The sequence below is a fragment of the Orcinus orca genome, chromosome 1 (assembly GCF_937001465.1).
Source record: "Orcinus orca chromosome 1, mOrcOrc1.1, whole genome shotgun sequence".
In the NCBI taxonomy this organism is placed as follows: domain Eukaryota; kingdom Metazoa; phylum Chordata; class Mammalia; order Artiodactyla; family Delphinidae; genus Orcinus; species Orcinus orca.
The window spans coordinates 101,257,505-101,279,037 of record NC_064559.1 but is presented as its reverse complement, the minus strand read 5'-3'; the positions used below and the strand labels follow the sequence as shown (position 1 = coordinate 101,279,037).

The window sequence follows — 21,533 nt, the reverse complement described above, 5'->3', positions numbered from 1 at the left end:
TAACCTAAGGAATTCTTCCTTGCTCAAATGAGTGCCACCTACTGCTAAGGACTGTCCAGCAACAGGACAAGCAGAGACATTCCTACATGGAGATTTTGGAATTGAGCGACATTTATAAGGAAGTAGTATCTGAGAAAACCCTAAATGATATTTTATTCCCAGATATAATGAGACTCACATTAGATAGATAGCACAGGTAAGGCAAAGCCCAAGTCAAGTTTCATTCTTCAATTTTTTTTTTTTTAACTTTTGACCTGGAATTCTGGCCTCATTTATTAAGCTTTTCCGGGGACAGAAATTATTTTGCTACTTTCCCAAACACATATATGATTTACAATATTTGGTGTTCTTAAGTATGAAACCCTACCAATTAGATAATATTAAAAGCCAGACTTGCTGCTGACATCATTTTGTGACTCAGACTGGCAAATTCCCAGAAATTATAAAACTCCTAATCCTTATCCAGGTAGTAAAAACAAAACCAGAAAGAAAACTGCCACGTCTCGACAGCATTCCAAAACATAAGCAGTGTTGGTTTCATGCATATCTTATTTCACAGATATCATAACTTGCCCAACTGATGGCAAAAAAAAAAAGATATTTAGGCAATTATGGCTATCACGTCAAGAGCCCTTCCTTCTTTCTGCTTTTAAATTCCAATTCCCTCCTCCTTTTTTATCCACATCAAATAAACCATTGTTCTCCATGCTGAGCAATCTATCAGTCTAGTTCATTCTTACAATAAGCTTGAGGCTAAGTGGAAATAGCTGTCAGTATATCTGGTCTGGTGAAGGGAAGAAGAACGACAGGGGAGATAGGGCCCATTTTTTCACGCAGAATGGGGATCTAGATGGTTTACATCAAGCCTCTTTTCCTGGAGACCATTAAAAACAGTTCCCAGTTTCCAAAGAATCAAGTTTCAAAAGTTCATTCCTCTAATAAAATTAAACACACTGGTAGAGTTTTCAGGGTACTCTTTTCAATACAGAATTTATCTGTGATACACTGTTAATTCCAACAGAACTGAGATCTTATCAAAATGTGTAACAATGTTTCTATGAAAAACACATTTTCAGTTCCAATGTGCATGTAAGGAATCCACCTAACATTTCTCCTCTTCATTGTCCCCAGTGAAGTAGGATTAGTCATTTGCCCCAGAAGGTTAAGGGTGATTATGGGGCAAGTGGGTTACTCAGGTGCATTATCTCATTCACCCACTTTTCTTTTTTTCTAAAAGGATCTAAGGATTAATCTACTTTCATAATACTCTGCCGATACTATGTATAGCTCCCAAGAATTTTTCTCTTCTTCCACAACCACTAGAGAACTTACCTGAAGTTTCCTAAGGGTTTTAATGCTATTACCAAGAACAATGTTCCCCTACTGGGTGTGGTTTAAAAAAATAATTCTGGGACAATACTAATAAGTAAACATTAAAAGGTAGAGAAAGAAACCCAAGTAAGATTGTAAACCATTCCTTCCTTTTTTCTTCTTTCTGCATCAGTCCAGCTTCTTAAGGATCCTGCTTTAGATCAGTCCTAGGACAAAGTCAGCAAGGTCAACTGGAGGGCAATTGAACAGTGAAGAGTAATTCTCATGTCTATCAGGTGTTTCTGAACCATGAATAAACTGAATGTTCTTAAAACTAGGGTTGTCTATACTATGATTCATTGTTCAGGTAGACTCTAACCTCAGCCAGTTCTAGGTACCTCTTTATATTCTGTTCTCCACAGTTCCAAGTACTCAACCTTGACCAAGACCTGTGAAAACATGTGCTTGTGTGCTGTGTGTATGAAAGAGCACAAGCATGAGGGTACTCATATAAGTGAATGTGTATGCACATATGGGGCTTGGGGAATGTGGCACAAATGAAGAATGTAGAGGATTAGCACATAAAGTTCCTTGTTAACACAAGAAAAGACAGGCCCATGCTCTTTGATGTAATAAAAGCTGGGTCTCCATAATAAACACATCCCTAAAACTCTTGGGATGATCTGAAGAAAAGACTGTTCTTCCCTCCTAAAATGGCCATAAGATTAGAGTGAAAGTGTATATTAACTCGCTTCTAACTGGGGTATCAACTCTTAGTGCCTCCTTTATCCAGAAATGGCCACTTTATCTTAAGGGTAATAATTTTTGGAGGCACCTAGTTTCATCTAGAAACAAGAGGAATTCACGGTCAAGCCAGATAGCACAGGTACGTCTTCATTCAAGAAGCTTTAAGTTGAAAAACACCCTCCTCTCATTGGAAGTCATTCATTTTTCATAGGCTTAGTTTATGATGAGACCCTATCTATGGAGGCAGCTGAACCAAGCCATACCTCCGTCTAGCACTCATATCCACAGGCTCATCATTGATGTTTTCTTTGCCTGGCCTTCCAGCAGTCCTGTTGTCTCCATGAGGCCTGAGATTCCCATTGAGCTTCTCTTCATAGCCCTTGACACCACTGCCATCCTGTTTGGTGGGTAACTCATGTGGCACTTCAAGATTTGCCAAATCCTTCCGTTTGAGCAGTGCCAACATTTTCAGACGTTCCATGGCCTCATGCCCCTCCATTTTGAGTCGCTTAGCCAGGACATCATCTCGCTCATCAGCTGGGTCCAAGCTCCGCTTCAACAGATTCAGGCGAAGAGCATCCTCTGTCATTCTATCCATCCTATGGAAAGAAATATACAAGTGCTTTATCAGAATAAAGGCCCTTAAATAGTCCATAAGGAAAGAAGAATCATAGGTATATACATGGAAGGTCAACATTAAATGAGCTAACATTCTACCCTATAACTTCCTAGATGATCTATATTAAAGGAGATTTCATCTCTCAACCTCAGCAGTGAAAGTAAACTTCAAAAGCTTTCCAGTCACTGAGGCTCTTACTGTATAGATGCCTGAAACCAAATACCATGCTCACCTGGATAGTCCATTAAGAGCCTACATCTCTCAAAAAAGTAAACATTCTTTTGTGACTGGCTTTCTGTACATGCATGCTCAAAAGTCAGATGCTTTGGTTTTAATTCTCATACCAAATTCTTCTCCTGGAGAAGACTCTTTTATGAATGGGAAGTTCCTCAGGTCACTCATGCATATCTTTAATTGGCCTATATTACTGATGGAGACCAAGGGCATCTAACAGGAAGCCTCAGTTGTCTGGATACAGCGAGGGTCAGAGGGGCCCATTTATCTGCCCTCAATTCTATATAAATTCAGTATCTTGGCTTTGGTTAATGAAGAACTCAGGCTGATAAAAGGTAATATTTTCTTTACTCATACAGCAAAATTATTACAGACAAGCTAATAATCATTTGTCCTTCTCATTTTGATTTCTTACACTAACAAAATCTAGACACACAATTTCACCAGCACTTTTTAAATCCAGGGTTATCTTCCTGGTAGGAAAAAGCAATGTGACACTGGAAAGAAAAATTTTTGAGTCATCAAAACATAGCTTCAAACTGCTACTTTTACAAGGTCAAATATTTAATAAGTTACTTTACCGCCCCAAGCCTCAATTCCATCTGTAGAAGTGGGCACTTGGAAGAGGGCTCAACAAAATTTAATTCCTATACCCTCAGGATATGACTACTACACCTAAGATACAAGATCAGGCTTGATAATTCATAGATTCAAGTAGTAAGACAGAGAAGATTACCAATGTTAATTGGTGCTCTTGCAAAGAAAAACATGTATACACTTGAGACATCTTCCTTCCTGTAGTGCAGAGTAAAATAAGAGCTATCTGATTTTCTTCTAGTTATAATGAGGAAAAACAGTAACCAACAAAAGAATTTCCAGCAAGAGGAAACAGACCTTTTGGAGACCAGAGAAAAGTCAGAACTCAGATCTCTGAATTTTCAGGTAATGTTTCTTAATTCTCTTTTTTTTTTGGCGGGGGTACGCGGGCCTCTCACTGCTGTGGCCTCTCCCGTTGCAGAGGACATGCTCCGGACGCACAGGCTCAGCGGCCATGGCTCACGGGCCCAGCCGCTCTGTGGCATGTGGGATCTTCCCGGACCGGGGCATGAACCCACGTCCCCTGCATCGGCAGGCGGACTCTCAACCACTGCGCCACCAGGGAAGCCCTCTTTCTCTTTTTTAAAGAACAGTTTTGTTGAGATATAATTCACATATCATACAGTTCACCTATTTAAAGTGTATGATTAAGTGGTTTTCAGTATATTCACAGAGTTGTGCAACCATCACCACATCAGTATTAGAACATTTTCATTATCTCCTCCTTAAAAAAACCCATACCCATTAGCAGTCACTCTCTTCCCCCTTCACCTCTATTCCCCACTAATTTACTTTCTGTCTCTAAATTTGCCTATTTTGGACTTTTTTTTTAAGAGCTCTTTATTGGAGTATAATTGCTTCACAATACTGTGTTAGGTTCTGTTGTACAACAAAGCGAATCAGCCATATGCATACGTATGTCCCCATAACCCCTCCCTCTTGAGCCTCCCTCCCATCCTCCCTATCCCACCCCTCTAGGTCACTGCAAAGCACCGAGCTGATCTCCCTGTGCTATGCTGCTGCCTCCCACCAGCCAACTATTTTACATTCAGTAGTATATATACGTTGATGATACTCTCACTTCACCCCAGCTTCGCCCTCCCACCCCATGTCATCAAGTCCATTCTCTATGTCTAATTCTTTATTCCTGCCCTGCAACTAGGTTCATCAGTAACTTTTTTTTTTTAAGATTCCATATATATGTGTTAGCATACAGTATTTGTTTTTCTCTTTCTGACTTACTTCACTCTGTATGACAGACTCTAGGTCCATCCACCTCACTACAAATAACTCAATTTGGTTTCTTTTTATGGCTGAGAAATATTCCACTGTATATATGTGCCACATCTTCTTTATCCATTCATCTGTCGACGGACACTTAGGTTGCTTCCATGTCCTGGCTATTGTAAATAGAGCTGCAATGAACACTGTGGTACATGACTCTTTTTGAATTATCATTTTCTCAGGGTATATGCCCAGTGGGATTGCTGGGTCGTATGGTAGGTCTATTTTTAGTTTTTTAAGGAACCTCCATACTGTTTTCCATAGTGGTTGTATCAATTTACATTCCCACCAACAGTGTAGGAAGGTTCCCTTTTCACCACACCCTTTCCAGCATTTATTGTTTCTAGCATTTTTGATAATGGCCATTCTGACCGGCGTGAGGTGATACCTCATTGTAGTTTTGACTTGCATTTCTCTAATAATTAGTGATGTTGAGTATCTCTTCATATGCCTCTTGGCCATCTGTGTATGTCTTCCTCGGTGAAATATCTATTTAGGTCTTCCGCCCATTTTTTGGACTTTTTTTGCGGTACGCAGGCCTTTCACTGTTGTGTCTCTCCCGTTGAGGAGCACAGGCTCCGGACACGCAGGCTCAGCGGCCACGGATCACAGGCCCAGCCGCTCTGCGGCACGTGGGATCTTCCCGGACCGAGGCACGAACCCATGTCCCCTGCATCGGCAGGCGGACTCCCAACCACTGCGCCACCAGGGAAGCCCATGTTTTGTTTTTTTTTTAACATCTTTATTGGAATATAATTGCTTTACAATGGTATGTTAGTTTCTGCTTTATAACAAAGTGAATCAGCTATACATATACATATATCCCCATATCTCCTCCCTCTTGCATCTCCCTTTCACCCTCCCTATCCCACTAGCATTATGTTTTTAAGGTTCATTCATGTTGTAGCATATACCATTACTTCATTTTTTTTATGGCCTAATGATATTCCATTGTATGAATATATAATATTTTGTTTATTCATTTATCAATTTATAGACATTTGGTTTGTTTCCCTTTTTTTTTTTTTGGCCACACCATGTGGCAGGTGGGATCCTAGTTCCCCAACCAGGGATCAAACCCATGCCCCTACAGTGGAAGCACAGTTTTAACCACTGGGGCAGCCAGGGAAGTCCCCCACTTTTTACTATTATGAATAATGCTATGAACTTTATAGCATTTATACAAGTTTTTGTATGAACACATGTTTTCAATTCTCTTGGATATATAACTATGAGTAGAACTGCGGGGTCCTAAGGTAACTCTCTTTAACATCTTGAAGAACTGTTACGCTGTTTTCCAAAATGGCTGCAATGAGGGTTCCAATTTCTCCATATCCTCTTAATTCTCTTTTAACAGCTATAGATATGAAACATATTATAGCATATATAAACATTCTTTAGCTGCAGGATCCCCAAAGATTTCTTATTTTGACATGTGTTACTTCTGAAGTGGTTTACCTCTGAAAAATACCCCCAGATGGAGTGACTGGAAAGTTGAATGCTACAGAACATCAAAAGTTAAGCCCTAATTCCACAATAACAATGTCTTGGGTAATTTGATCAACACCTCATATTGAGAGTATGATTGAGAATACCATGAGGAGTTGCAGATGGTAAAAAGTCTGTCACTCAACTAATTATATACCTAGATGAAAAAAGTACTTTAGAAAAGTACACAGCAAAATATATGAGTGTATATTAACACAATACAGTGTTCTAAGTTTTGAGATAAATTATATTTATGAGCACTGAAAGTATATGACAAAATGACAAAATTCAACAACCTGGAGCTGAATGGAATTTGGGATGCCATCATTAGCTTGGCTTCTTCAACTGATAGTTATATGAATAGCTGAAATCAGTTCAAAAAATTTCCCCTTTATTATAATGACATAAATGGGTACACTGGAAGTTGGGAGAAACCAGAACCAGATATTTGAATGTCTGAGGTAAGTAATCTTTCTCAATAGATGGCTTCAGAAATCTGACCAAAATTTCGTTGCCCACTCTTGACTTTACTGGCCCAACTTTATGTACTCATAGCCATGCCTGCTTCAAAATCCAATGAAATATGGATGAATCTTGAAAACAATCATACTAAGTAAAGTCAGCCAGACACTGACTTTACTTAGTCAGAAGGACAACTATTTTATGGTTCCACTTATATAAGGTACCTAAAATAGGCATATTCATAGAGAAAAAGCAGAATAGAGTCCATCAGTGGCTGGGGGTGGAGAGAAGGTAGTAAGGAGTTATTATTTAATGGGAACATCGCATGTCTCTGCGATGAAGAAAAAGTTCTTAAATGGATAGTAGTGATGGCTGCACATTGTGAAAGTACTCAAAGCTGAACTGTACACTTTAAAATGTTTAAAATAGTAAATTTTATTTTATGTATATTTTGCCACAATAAAAAAAATCCAATGTAACAGAGACTGATTAAAAATGGGCAAAAGTGATCTTTTGGGGATGATCTAAAACTTGATTGTAGTGACAGCTGCACAACTCTATCTATCTATCTATCTATCTATCTATCTATTTATTTATTGTCTGCGCCACGAGTTATGTGGGATCTTAGTTCCCTGACCAGGGACTGAACCCACACCCCTGCACTGGAAGCGTGGAGTCTTAACCACTGGACCACCAGGGAAGTCCCTGCACATTTACTTTAAAAAAAAAAAAATCAGGGCTTCCCTGGTGGCGCAGTGGTTGAGAATCTGCCTGCCAATGCAGGGGACACGGGTTCGAGCCCTGGTCTGGGAAGATCCCACATGCCACGGAGCAGCTGGGCCCGTGAGCCACAACTACTGAGCCTGCACGTCTGGAGCCTGTGTTCCACAACAAGGGAGGCCGCGATAGTGAGAGGCCCGCGTACCGCGATGAAGAGTGGGCCCCGCTTGCCTCAACTAGAGAAAGCCCTCGCACAGAAACGAAGACCCAACACAGCCAAAAAATAAATTAATTAATTACTTTAAAAAAAAAATCACTGAATCATACACTTAAATTATACTCCAATGAAGTTGCAAAAATAATATTCAATGTAAGTTTGTCACACACAAATTCCTCTCCAAAAAGTAAAACAAAAATTCTGTAAAATGAATGTTGTATGTTGCCTTTTAATGCCTAATCCAACTTTTCTGTTTCTTCTGGGCTGCAAATAATAACTAATATTTCTTAAGTACCTACTTAAAAGTCAAACATGCTACTAGCTACTAGGCACTTTATTATGTATTCTTATTTAAATTACCTCAACAAGTTACTAAGTGGTACTATTTCTACTTTAGAGGTGGGAAAAAGTGTCAAATCAAGTACCCCAAGACTGCAAAGCTTTGGATAGTGAATCTCGAATTCCAACGCAGGTCTAGCTCACTTCAAAAATCTATTATACATTTTACAGCTATTTCAAAAAAAAAAATCTATTACACAGTACATCTCGCTACTCAGAGAGAGAGAATCTTAAGAAGCAGTGTTGTGTATTCATGTATTTGCACATGCATCTAACACATCCATTCCCCCCCAGACATTACATATATACTATGTGATAAGTTCAGGGTTAGGTACTAGGAGTAAAGGTGAAAACAGACCAGGTCACTGTCTTTAACAATTTCATTCTGATAGGAGACAGATGTGCATATAACTAAAGTACTTAGATGTTACATTTCCTCTGCCTTCCCTATATCCTGCTTTTCTTCCTCATAATGAAGAGAATTCAATTCATCCAGAGGCAAAAGTTAGAAGCCTGGAAATCATCTTTGACTTTTCCAGACTCTTAAATCTAAGTCACCAAGTCCTATCAATTCTATTATCTTCCTCTGAATGAGAAAATATGTAACACTGGTGTGTTGCTTTGGCAGCCACCTTGTGACCATGAGGGAAGGCAGCTTGCAGATAAAGCAGACACTGTGCACAGTAGAATACTGAGAGGAGAGCTAATTACACAGCTGTACCATCAGATCAAACTACTTTGAAGCTAGTCCTGTTACACAGACCAATAAATTCCTTTAATGTTTAAGCCAGTATGAACTCGGTTTTCTGTTACCTAAACTGAAAATATCCTAAAGAATAGATAACTCTGTCAGAAGTGCTGAAATGAAATCAAAGTGGAGATATCCAATAAACAGGTGGATACGAGGCACACAAAGAGAGCCAGAGTTCAGGCCAGAGCTGGAGATAAATATTTGAACAGGTAAAGGAGGTAATTGAAGTAATGTACAGGGATGAGTGAAACTGTCCAGAAAAAGAAATGAATATATACTCAGAAGGAAAAGAGCCAAGGATAGAACCTTGGGCAGTACCTACATTTAAGGATTGGCTGGTCAGAGGAAACTAAGAGAGCTAGTGGAAAACTAGGAAAGCATGACATGTCAACAAATTAAAGAAGAGTAGTTAATTGTGTCCAACAATTTACAGGAGAAAAATGTCCAGCTTTAAATTTACTGTTGACTGTTGTAAAAAACAAGAATGGCCAGATGGTGACAAAGCTTTAGATTCATGCTTGTCAAGTTTTTGACTCATTGTTAGCCCCAAATCAAAATACAGGTCTGCAGTGAAAACTTTTAGAAGATTCTGAGAGGGAAGAGGAGGGATAGAGGTGAGTAAAATGAATTAGTATCTACTGAGCTGCCTTTTATTTACTAGGCAATGTACAAGGCCCTTTATATTTATTCCCTCATTTAATCACATTAGAGAAATACTAATTTATTTTTAGTGAATTAAACTTTACAGATACAGTTGAAGCACTCTGTGTCACTTCCCCACCAAACCATTCTCTATCCTCCCTTCTTCCCTTCCCAGAGAAAGGCATTATGATGGATTTGTTATCATTCTATTACATATATATGTATCCATAAATAGTACATAGTATAGTATTTATTTATTCGTTTGTTTGTTTAGGCCACACCACACCTAAACAATTCCCTAGTTCATGTATTTTTAAAAGTAGCTCTTGGGAGACTTCCCTGGTCGTCCAGTGGCTAGGGCTCCGCGCTCCCAGTGCAGGGGACCTGGGTTTGATCCTTGGTCAGGGAACTAGATCCCACATGCTGCAGCTGGGATTCCACATGCCGCAGCTAAGAGATTCCCGCACATTGAACTAAGACCCGGCAAAGCCAAAAAAAAAAAAAAGTAGCTCTTGTATGTATCCTTTTTCATTTTGCTTTTCAATGTTTAATTTTTTAATATTTAAAATTTATCCAAGTAAATACATGAAGCACCAATTCATTTGTTTTAACTGCTGTGTAGAACTCCACAGCAAAAATATTTGATTCAGTAATCATTCTCCAATTCAACATTTAGGCACCAATATGTTGATGTTTAAACCAATGCTGTGATTTCCACTTCTGGCCAAGATTCTGTAACACAGGACAGATTTGCCCTCTCACCTGAAATAACAAAAAACCTCCAGACAAAATACATGAAACAAGGTTTTCAAGACACTGGACATCAGGCAACAAAGGATAGTGATCCCAGAGGGACAGGAAACAAATGAGGTGAGTTCTACAACTGCACTCGTTTTTGCCATAGGAGAGTTACTTCCTTTTTTTTTTTTTTTAAAAAACCCTTTTATTTATTTATTTTTTGGCCTCATGGCACGTGGGATCATAGTTCCCTGACCAGGAATGGAACCCGCACCCCCCGCAGTGGAAGCGCAGAGCCTTAACCACTGGACTGCCAGGGAACTCTGCCATAGGAGAGTTTCTAGGACATAATGTGGGGAGGGGGAAATGAGGCAGAGCCAGGCAGACTCCTGAGTTCAAGAGAGGGCGATGGGGCTTCCCTGGTGGCGCAGTGGTTGAGAGTCCGCCTGCCGATGCAGGGGACACGGGTTCGTGCCCCGGTCTGGGAAGATCCCACATGCTGCGGAGTGGCTGGGCCCGTGAGCCACGGCCGCTGAGCCTGCGCGTCATCTGGAGCCTGTGCTCCGCAACGGGAGAGGCCACAACAGTGAGAGGCCTGCGTACCGCAAAAAAAAAAAAAAAAAAAGAGTAGCTCCTGCTCGCCACAACTAGAGAAAGCCCGTGCGCAGCAACTAAGACCCAACACAGCCAAAAGAAGAATAAAGAGAAGAAAAGAAGTAACAGTCAAAATGAATAAATGATGAAAACTATAAACCTACAAATCCAAGAACTTCAACAAACCTGAAGCACAAGAAACATGATAAAAACTACACCAAGGGACGTCATAATCAAATTGCTCAAAACTACTATAAAGGGACTTCCTTAGCTGTCCAGTGGTTAAGCCTTTGCCTTCCAATGCAGGGGGTGTGGGTTTGATCCCTGGTCTGGGAGCTAAGATCCCACATGCCTCACGGCCAAAAGAACAAAACATAAAACAGAAGCAAATAAGTAGTGGTACATATATACAATAGAATATTACTCAGCCATAAAAAGGAACGAAATTGAGTCATTTGTTGAGACGTGGATGGATCTAGAGACTGTCATACAGAGTGAAGTAAGTCAGAAAGAGAAAGACAAATATCGTATATTAACGCATTTATGCGGAACCTAGAAAAATGGTACAGATGAACCGGTTTGCAGGGCAGAAGTTGAGACACAGATGTAGAGAACAAACGTTTGGACACCAAGGGGGGAAAGCCGTGGTGGGGTGGGGATGGTGGTGTGCTGAATTGGGTGATTGGGATTGACATGTATACACTGATGTGTATAAAATTGATGACTAATAAGAACCTTCAGTATAAACAAACAAAAACAATAAAAAAACAAGCAATATTGTAACAAATTCAATAAAGACTTAAAAAAAATGGTCCACATCAAAAAAAAAACATGATTACATGTAAAGATAAGGATAACATCAAATTTCTTGCTGGAAACAATGCAAAAGAGAAGACAGCAACATCCTTAAAATACTGAAAGAAAAAAATCTGACAATCTAAAATACCATACCTGTCAAAAAAATACCATTTAAAAACAAAGATGAAATAAAGACTTTTTCAGTCATTTTAAATTTCCTTTATCAATGTTCTCCTTTACAATTTATATTTATTTGTATCTTAAAAAGTTCCCCTAATTATGGTCTCAAAGCTTAGTTTGTCTGAAAACTATATACATAGTTCTACTATAGGTAAAACAGATAAGCAACAAGGATTTACTGTATAGCACAGAACTATATTCAGTATCTTATAATAAACTGTAATGCAAAATAATCTGAAAGTATATATGTAACTGAATCACTTTGCTGTACACCTGAAACACAATATTGTAAATCAACTATACTTCAATTTTTAGAAAAAGTGTTATTAACTATAGTCACCATGCTGTACATTACACCTCCATGATTTATTTTATAACTGGAAGTTTGTACCTTTTGACCACCGTCACCCATTTTTGCTCCATTTCCCCCCAGCCGCCCTGGCAACCACCAATCTGCCCTCTGTATCCATGAGTTGGGGTTTTTTGTTTTGTTTTGTTTTGTTTTGTTTACATTCAACATATAAGATCATACAGTATTTGTCTTTCTCTGTTTCACTTATTTCACTTAGCATAATGCCCTCAAGGTCCATCCATGTTGTCACAAATAGCAAGATTTCCTTCTTTTTAATGACTAAGCCACTTTGTGTGTGTGTGTATACACATATATATCACATTTTCTTTACCTATTCATCCACTGATGGACACTCAGGTTGCTTCCATGTCTTGGCTATTGTAAATACTGCCACAAAAAACATGAAGGTACATTATCTTTTCAAGTTAGTGTTTTTGTTTCCTTTAGATAAATATCCACAAGTGGAGCTGTTGGATCATATGGTAGTTCTAGTTTTAATTTTTTTGAGGAACCTCCATACTGTTTTTCAAAATGGCTGCACCAATTTACATTACCACCAACCGTGCACAAGGATTCCCACTTCCCCATCCTCGCCAACACTAACTTCTTGTCTTTTTGATAACAGCCATTCTAACAAGTGTGAGGAGATAACTCACTGTTATTTTTTTGGGGTTTTTTTGTTTTTAATTTATTTTTGGTTGTGTTGGGTCTTCGTTGCTCTGCGTGGGCTTTCTCTAGTTGCGGCGAGCGGGGGCTACTCTTCGTTGCGGCGCGCGGGCTTCTCACTGTGGTGGCTTCTCTTGTTGCGGAGCACGGGCTCTAGGCTTGTGGGCTTCAGTAGTTGTGGCATGAGGGCTCAGTAGTTGTGGCTTGTGGGCTCTAGAGCGCAGGCTCAGTAGTTGTGGCGCACGGGCTTAGTTGCTCCAAGGCATGTGGGATCTTCCTGGACCAGGGCTCGAATCCGTGTCCCCTGCATTGGCAGGCGGATTCTTAACCACTGCGTCACCAGGGAAACCCTCACTGTGGTTTTGATTTGCATTTCCTTGATGATTAGTGATGATGAACACCTTTTCATGTACCTGTTGGCCATCTGTAATGTCTTTTTTTTTTTTTGGCCGCACGTCTCAGTTCCCCAACCAGGGAAATGAACCCATGCCACAGCAGTGAAAGACCAGAATCCTAACCATTAGGCCTCCAGGGAACTTCCCCATCTGTATGTCTTCATGACCATTTATTCTTACTCTCCCCTTCACTAGTTTCTACTGATATTCCTAATTCTAACTGTATGCATGCCCTTCGGCTCAATCATGTACCTTTTCTTTATTTGCACTCACTCTCTACATAATCTCATATATTCCTATGGCTTTAAAGAGCAACTATATGCTAATTCCAAAATTTATATTCCTGGACCTCACCTCTCCTCTAAAATTCTCTTTATATATTCAACTGCCTAACTGTTATCTCCATTTGGATGTCTAACAGGCATTTTATGAACTTATGTCCAAAACTGAATTTCTGAACTCCTGGGATAAAAACTTTTTCTTCCCCTAGTGCTTCCCACCTCAGTAAACGACACCGCCATTCAACCAATTGCTTAAATCAAACTCTTTGGAGTCATTCTTGGTTTCTCTTTCTCACACCCTACATGCATTCCATCTGTAAATTCTGTCAGTACTCCTTTCCAAATATATTTCAAATCTGACATCTTATCACCACTGTCATGTTATTATTCTAGTCCAAGCTATTGTCATCTCCTGCCCAGACTATTGTAACTTTTTTAAACTCTGCTTCTGCTCTTGCCCTTCTCAGTCTATGTTCCACAGAGAAACAAGAGTGATCTTTCTAAAATTTAATTGAGATCATATCACTCCTCTGCTCAAAATGCTTTTTAATGGCATCTGTAGTGGTTTACAAACACTGTCACCCCAAATTCTTTGAAATTCCTCATATCAAGAGCTGGTGGTGGTGGTGGTGGGGAATCTGTGTCCCCTTCCCTTGAATCTAGGTGGGTTTATGACTGCTTCAACCTGTAGAGTATAGCAGAAGTGATGTTGGGTGACTTCTGCCACTGGGTTATAAAAAGCAATGCAGCTTTTGCCTTATCCTCTGGAACACTGAAGTCTGGAGACCGTTCGAACTGCTTTCTAAGAGGTACAACTACCTTGAGGCTGCCATAGTGTGAAGAAGCAAAGCCTCAGGGAGAAGTCACATGTAGACACTTCAGTTGACAGGCCTACTCTTCAAGTCATCTCAGCCCAGGGCACCAGACATGTAAGTGAATGAACCCTCAGATGATTCCAGCCCCCCACTAATACATCTTCCCCACTTCTGCATCTTCCCAGCTACAGCGCCATTCACTAGAGCAGAAACAAGCAATCACCACTGTGCCCAACCTGAATGAATTACTGACCCACAGAATCCAAGAGCGTAATAAAACAGCTGTTTTAAGTTACTAAGTTTTGGGGTAACTAACTTGTTGCACAGCAATAGTAACCAGAACAGCACTGCAAGTCTTTATCATAGCCTATAAGGCCCTACATAATCTGGCCCACTACCATCTGACTTTATATCTCCCAATACTCTCCCATAAACTCCCTTTCCAGTCAGTTTAGTCTCCTTGATCTCCCCTGATAGCCATGTGGCTTGTTCCCTTATTTCCTTCGTATCTCAGGGAGCCTTTTCCTAATGCATCTATTAGGGAAAACAAACAAACGATAAAAACACAGCACCTTTCATCATTACTCTGTCACCCCCTTATAAAACTTTATTCTTCTTCTTGGTAATTACAACTGCCTGGCCTATTATGTTTATATATGTTGGTCTGTTTCCCACCCACTAAAATATAAGCTCCTTGAGATAGTTTTTTCAGTGCCTGGCCCATAATATGTACTAGATAAATACCTGCTGAATAGAAGACCATAATCTGTACTTTTTAAGATATTCAAGATATTTTTTCAAATCTGTCTCCAAAGTACTTTTTCTTCTCAAATCTTTGTATTTAATAAATACATTTATTTTATGGACTATAGCCAATGGCTCTGTTATCTGAAGTTTTCAATTCCTGCTGCTTATTGTATCTGTGACTCTTGTTCATGGTAAATGAATTGTTTTCTTGTGCTTTTTGTCTTTTTTTTAAGAGCACCTTGTCTTCATTGGGACTTTATCTGTAGGAATCCTGTGTGGTTTGCATTGTGGACCTGTTCCTCCAGAGCAGTTTTTCACGTGCTTCTGCCAGTTACTGCAAGGATATAAAGCATTTCGAATAATTTTTTATATTTATTTCTCAGCTTGGGGATCTCAGACAAAAATAATTTAAATCCATATGAGAGTAGCCTCATACTTAAGTTTTCAGGGGAGATTCCCACCCACCCCTAGTCAGAGCCTAAGCTGAGACCAAAAAGTTTTCTTGTTTCCTTGAACTAGGGGATGGAATTTTTTATGGTCACCTCTCTTCCCTGAACATGAGCCTTTAAGGATCTTGGCTTTATAAGGGGATTCTCATCTCTACCTCTGTTCCATACAGGCCTAAACTTTGTCTATGGACTCCTCATGAGCATTAAGACCAAGGCTTTTAGGGACCTCCCTGGTGGTCCAGTGGTTAAGACTCTGCACTTCCACTGCGGGGGTCCCCGGTCGGGAACTAATATCCTGCATGCCTCGCGGTGCGGCCAAGAAAAAAAAAAAAGACCGAGTCTTTTGGTTACTGAAACTAGAAAAGCCCCCAGAACTGCCACAGCAGTAAGTCACATGCACACTGCTCATTTTCAGTTCCCTTTCATTCATGTGGTTCCTGAGAATTTTCCTTACTTCTTTCAGGCTCAGCTATGTGTTTTAAAAAAAAAAAAAAAGTTTGTTTTACAATATTTTATCCAGCATCACTAGGTGGTGTTTTGCAATGGAATTGCAAACGGTTTTAGTTATATGGTCTGCTATACTCCAGAGTCAAAACGATGGTCTGGAAGTTCAAAATTTATTTTCATAATAACTAGCTCAGTATCCTTTCAGAGCAGATAGGCCACCCAGCTTAAAATAAACAAAAACAACACCAAAGACTACTAACTGCAAAGGGAAAAACACACCTTAACAACAGAAAGATCTTGCTATCACCTTAACCCAGGGACCAAACTTGGCAGTGTAAACAGTGAGACAATCAGATATTATGTGCCTCCTGATGTGCTGCAGTATGAAGTATACAGCATCTTCCATGAGTATTTTTGCCAAAAACATATAAACTTTACACTGAAGTCCAGTTTACGGGACATACAGAGTCCGAGAACAAGCTAAATGATACCATATGGAAACAATCTAACAAATCTACAATGAAGAACATGTTGCAAATAGACTAGTCTGGTCTCTTAAAAAGTTGATATTAAAAGGGGGGCGGCAGGGCTTCCCTGGTGGCGCAGTGGTTGAGAGTCCGCCTGCCGATGCAGGGGACACGGGTTCGTGCCCTGGTCCGGGAAGATCCCACGTGCCGCGGAGCAGCTGGGCCCGTGAGCCACGGCCGCTGAGCCTGCGCGTCCGGAGAGGCCACAACAGTGAGAGGCCCGCATACCGCAAAAAAAAAAAAGGGGGGGGGGCGTCACTGCAGACTGTTCTAAATTAAGAGACACTTACAGACATACCAAATGCAAGGTATGATACTTGACTAAATCTTGGTTTAAAAAGAAAATCTACAAAAAGATATTATGAGGAACAACTGGGGAAATTTCAAATGGACTGGGTATTAGATAATATTAGGGAATTACTATTAATCTTGTTAGGTGTGATAATGGTATTGTGGTTGAATAGAAAATTGTCTTTCTTGTTTGGGGAAGCAAATTACCACAAACTTAGTGGTTTGAACAGTACAAATTTATTATCCTACAGTCTGGAAGTCGGAAGTCTGAAATGGGTCTCACTGGACCAAATTCAGGGCATCAGTCGGGACTCTTTTAATTCCTCCTGGAGTCTCTAGAGGAGTATCTATTTTTGTGCCTTTTCCAGCTAAAGACCACCTGCTTTCCTTGGCTCGTGGCCATTTCCCCATCTTCAAAGCCATCAATGTTGGGCCCACTCCTCATGTTGCCATCTTTCTCTCTTTTGCCTTTTTCCATTTTAAGGACCCATGTGATTACACTGGGCCCACCTGGATAGTCCAGAATAATATCCATATTTTAAGGTTAGCTGATTAGCAACCTTAACGCCATCTGCTGTCTTAATTTCCCTTTGCCATGAAACTGAACATATTCATTGGTTCTGGGGATTAGGCGATAGACATCTTGGGGGAACGGGCATTATTCTGCCTAACACTTCAATCTTAAGTGTTCAGAGGTAACGTCTAAAGCTTACTTTGAAATGATTCAGCAAAAATATGTATATGTTACTACCTATCAATGAGGCAAAACATTCACTGTTGACTCAAGATAGTAACATAGCTGTTCATTGTATTATTCTTCACATTTTTTCTACATATTTAAACATTTTCAAAGTTTTTAAAAATTGAAAAGTTTAAAGATTGTTTTAATTAAAAAAAAAAAAGATAAGCAGAACAGAACAGACTCCTTTTTCAAAAGGAGGCCTTTAACCTGGCTACAGAAAACAGTAATGTGGATATATTTAATACGGACAGTGTGTGACATTCAATAGAGCAGCACTATTAAGGTGAAGTGCATGTAGACTTCCCGATACTGTGGATATGGTTACCAGCTGGGTCTGTAAGGGATTAAGTTGCTCTTTACATGTAGATGACAGGGTCCCACCTGAAAAGTGAGATCATTCCGCGTTAGTTATCACGGTCCTACTAACTGCCTTGGAAAAAAGACACATCAGATGAGAAATCTGGACTCCTTATGTCTTGCTTTTATATTTAAAAAGGAACAGTAGCTTTATAATATTTTTATAAATATAACTTAAAAAATATATATAGGGGCTTCCCTGGTGGCGCAGTGGTTGAGAGTCCGCCTGCCAATGCAGGGGACACGGGTTCGTGCCCTGGCCGGGGAAGATCCCATGTGCCGCGGAGCAGCTGGGCCCGTGAGCCATGGCGGCTGAGCCTGTGCATCCGGAGCCTGTGCTCCGCAACGGGAGAGGCCACAACAGTGAGAGGCCCACGTACCACACACAAAAAATAATAAAATAAAATAATATATATATACATATATATACACACACACATAGCTCTGGCTTGCCTTTGCTACAGTGTCCTTTCATAGAACAAAGATTCCCTTTTCAACTGTAGACACTAATAAAACTCGTTGCAAGTGATAAAATTTTCATGTTAATAAAATATGTAAAGATTAATCACCAAGTCCACTATATTCATCTATTCAAGTCCAAAAAGGACTTGAATAAAAGGTAAAAAGGAAAAAAAGTGATAGAGGGAGAATTCAGACTACAGAAGTCTATGGGGTTCAGAATGGGATAATCCTAGTAAATAAATCCTTATGACAATTATAAACAGGAAGTGCTGAAACATCACCCCTTCTAACATTTTAAGAAGAGGCAATTCCTGGTTTGCTTTCTGCCACTGGGAGGCATCAATCAGCTACAGGTCTACCAAGACCTGTTCACGCCCATGTAATATTTTAAATAACTCCAAATCAGACAATCCAACAACACAGAAAGAAGGCTGGAGGAAATGAGAACCTCCATCTCAATGAAGGGATCAAGTGAAGATTTTCCTGAAATCATTCAAACAGTTCTGAAGCACCGAGTATGTACACAGTAGTAAGAAATACAAGTAATTCAAGGATGAATTCAAGGATCATACAGTAGTTGAGAAATCTGGAGATGTGTTTACCCTCAGAGAAGAAGTGACCTAGTAATAAGAGTGCTATGATATGGATGACTTCAAGAATAGAATCTAAGGGCTTCCCTGGTGGCGCAGTGGTTGAGAGTCTGCCTGTCGATGCAGGGGACACGGGTTTGTGTCCGGTCCGGGAAGATCCCACATGCGGCGGAGCGGCTGGGCCCGTGAGCCATGGCCGCTGAGCCTGCGTGTCCAGAGCCTGTGCTCCGCAACGGGAGGGGCCACAACAGTGAGAGGCCTGCGTACGGCAAAAAAAAAAAAAAGAATCGAATCTAAGTCTCAGACTAGATAGTTGACTTCTTCCCACTTCTTGCAAGATTCTTCTTGCTTCTGCCACATGAGTTACACAATGTGAGGAGGTATCCTTTCCTCTATCAATCTTATTCTTTCTCTTGTATTCCACATTTATAATAGATACCATCATTCCTTTAATCAAGTTAGAAACCCTAAAGTCATGTGAGATGACTCCTTCCTACTTCATTCAAATAATTTTTTCATAGATTCTAATATACATAATTTCCTCTATTTTAACCTCTGATATCAGGGCATATCTTACAATCAATGGCATCTAACAACTGACAGTATTTCTTCTTCCTTATTGGTTCATAAAATATTGACACATCTTAAACCAATGGCATCTTCACGTTTGCAGCAACAAGGATGGACCTAGAGATAGTAAGTCAGAGAAAGACAAATACCATATGGTATCACTTACATGTGGAATCTAAAGTATGACACAAATGAACTTATTTACAAAACAGAAAACAGACTCACAGACATAGAAAACTTATGGTTAACAAAGGGGAAAGGGGGTGGGGGAGGGAGAGATTAGGAGTTTGGGATTAGCAGATACAAACTATTATATATAAAATAGGTAGGGGCTTCCCTGGTGGCGCAGTGGTTAAGAATCCACCTGCCTATGCAGGGGACACAGGTTCGAGCCCTGGTCCGGGAAGATCCCACATGCCTTGGAGCAACTAAGCCTGTGCACCACAACTACTGAGCCCGAGTGCCACAACTACTGAGCCCGTGCACCTACAGCCTGTGCTCCGCAACAAGAGAAGTCACCACAATGAGAAGCCCATGCACCGCAACGAAGAGTAGCCCCTGCTCGCCGCAGCTAGAGAAAAGCCGTGCGCAGCAACAAAGACCCAATGCAACCAAAAATAAATAAAATTAATAAATTTTTTAAAATAAATTAATTAAATAAAATAGATAAACGAGGTCCTACTGTATAGCACAGGGAACTATATTCAATATCCTGTAATAAACCATAATGGAAAAGAATATGAAAAAGAATACATATATATGTATAACTGAATCACTCTGCTGTATACCAGAAAGTAACACAACATTGTAAATCAACTACAGTTCAATTTAAAAACAAATATCAAAGGCATCTTAGATTCCATGAAATACAATATTTATGAAATGCCTAATATTTATTATTAGCATTTTCTAGGCACTCATGGACTTAACATTCTAGTGGGGAAAAGAAACAATAAACAAATAATACGGGCAGGTAAAGCAGTGATAAGTACCTTGAAAATATTTAAGCATGAAAAGGGGATAGAGCGTCAGATCAGGGGAAGAGACTATTCTTAAAAGCACAGTTGGGGGACTTCCCTGGTGGTCCAATGGTTAAGAATCCACCTTCCTGTGCAGGGGACTCGGGTTTGATCTCTGGTCGGGGAACTAAGATCCCATATGCTTCAGGGCAACTAAGCCTGTGTGCTCTAGAGCCCAAGCACCACTAGAAAGCCTTCGTGCTACAACTACTGAGCCTGTGCGCCACAACCAGAGAGAAGCCCCCATGCCAAAACAAAGCGCTGGTGCACCACAACGAAAGATCCTGCATGCCTCCACAAAGATCCCGCGTGCTGCAACTAAGACCCAATGCAGCCAAAAAAAAAAAAAAGCACAGTTGGGAAAGTCCTATCTAAAAAGATAACATTTGAGTTAAATCCTGACTTAAGTGGAAAGTGAGCTATGCATATATATGGGAGAGAATATAACTGGTATGGAAAAAAGCAAGAATGCTGCTTGAGACAGAATGGTGCTTAGTATTATGCTAGAAACAGTAAAAAGGTAAAGATGAAGTGCCATATCCAAGAGGGAGAGTGGCAAGAAAGGAGGTAGGAGAGGTAATCCTGGGGCCAAACCAAGTATCAGGATATACCTTGAAAGAAGAGCCAACAGAAATGTTGGTGTACTGGATGTGAAGCATGAAAAAGAAGGCAGTCAAGGATGACTCCAGGGCTTTATCATCAATGATGATGCCTTTTATGAAAATGGTGAATAACGGCATGTTTAGAGTGAAAAACGAAAAGTGTATTTCTAACATGTTAAGTTTGAAATGCCTATTAGACACAATCTAGAGTTAAGAGGAAATGTTTGGCTGAGGATACATATTCAGGAGTCATAAACATACAGACAGAATTTAGTCACGGGGGTAGACAAAATCATTTAAGGAGTGAATGTAAACAGAGAGATGGTATGAGGGCTGAGCTCTGGGGTACTCCAACATTTATAAATTGAAGAAAATACCTAGCAAATAAGATTGAAGAGTGGTCTGTGAGGTAGGAAGAAAACAGGAGAGCGTGGTGTCCTGGAAGCCAAGTGCCTTTTCCCCCAACAAGTCTAAATATCTCTAAAAGACCTAAATGTCTC

At 40.1% G+C, this 21,533-nt stretch overlaps 1 protein-coding gene across 7 annotated transcripts in view; it reads right to left on the bottom strand.

Annotated features, from left to right (window-relative positions):
* Window positions 1–21,533, bottom strand: part of GATAD2B (GATA zinc finger domain containing 2B) — an 83,463-nt gene that overhangs the window by 13,423 nt on the left and 48,507 nt on the right. For 6 of the 7 annotated variants that reach the window (XR_007474317.1, XM_004284699.4, XM_049703532.1 and 3 more), the window contains one exon: window positions 2,322–2,657. Coding sequence is in view for 6 of the 7 variants with exons in the window: in XM_033414458.2 (XP_033270349.1) it covers window positions 2,322–2,657 (336 nt within the window). In the remaining variant the exon portion in view is untranslated. Of the gene's footprint in view, window positions 1–2,321; window positions 2,658–12,404; window positions 14,930–21,533 lie in introns of those variants that run through there. The other variant, XM_049703536.1, reaches the window with a different exon arrangement.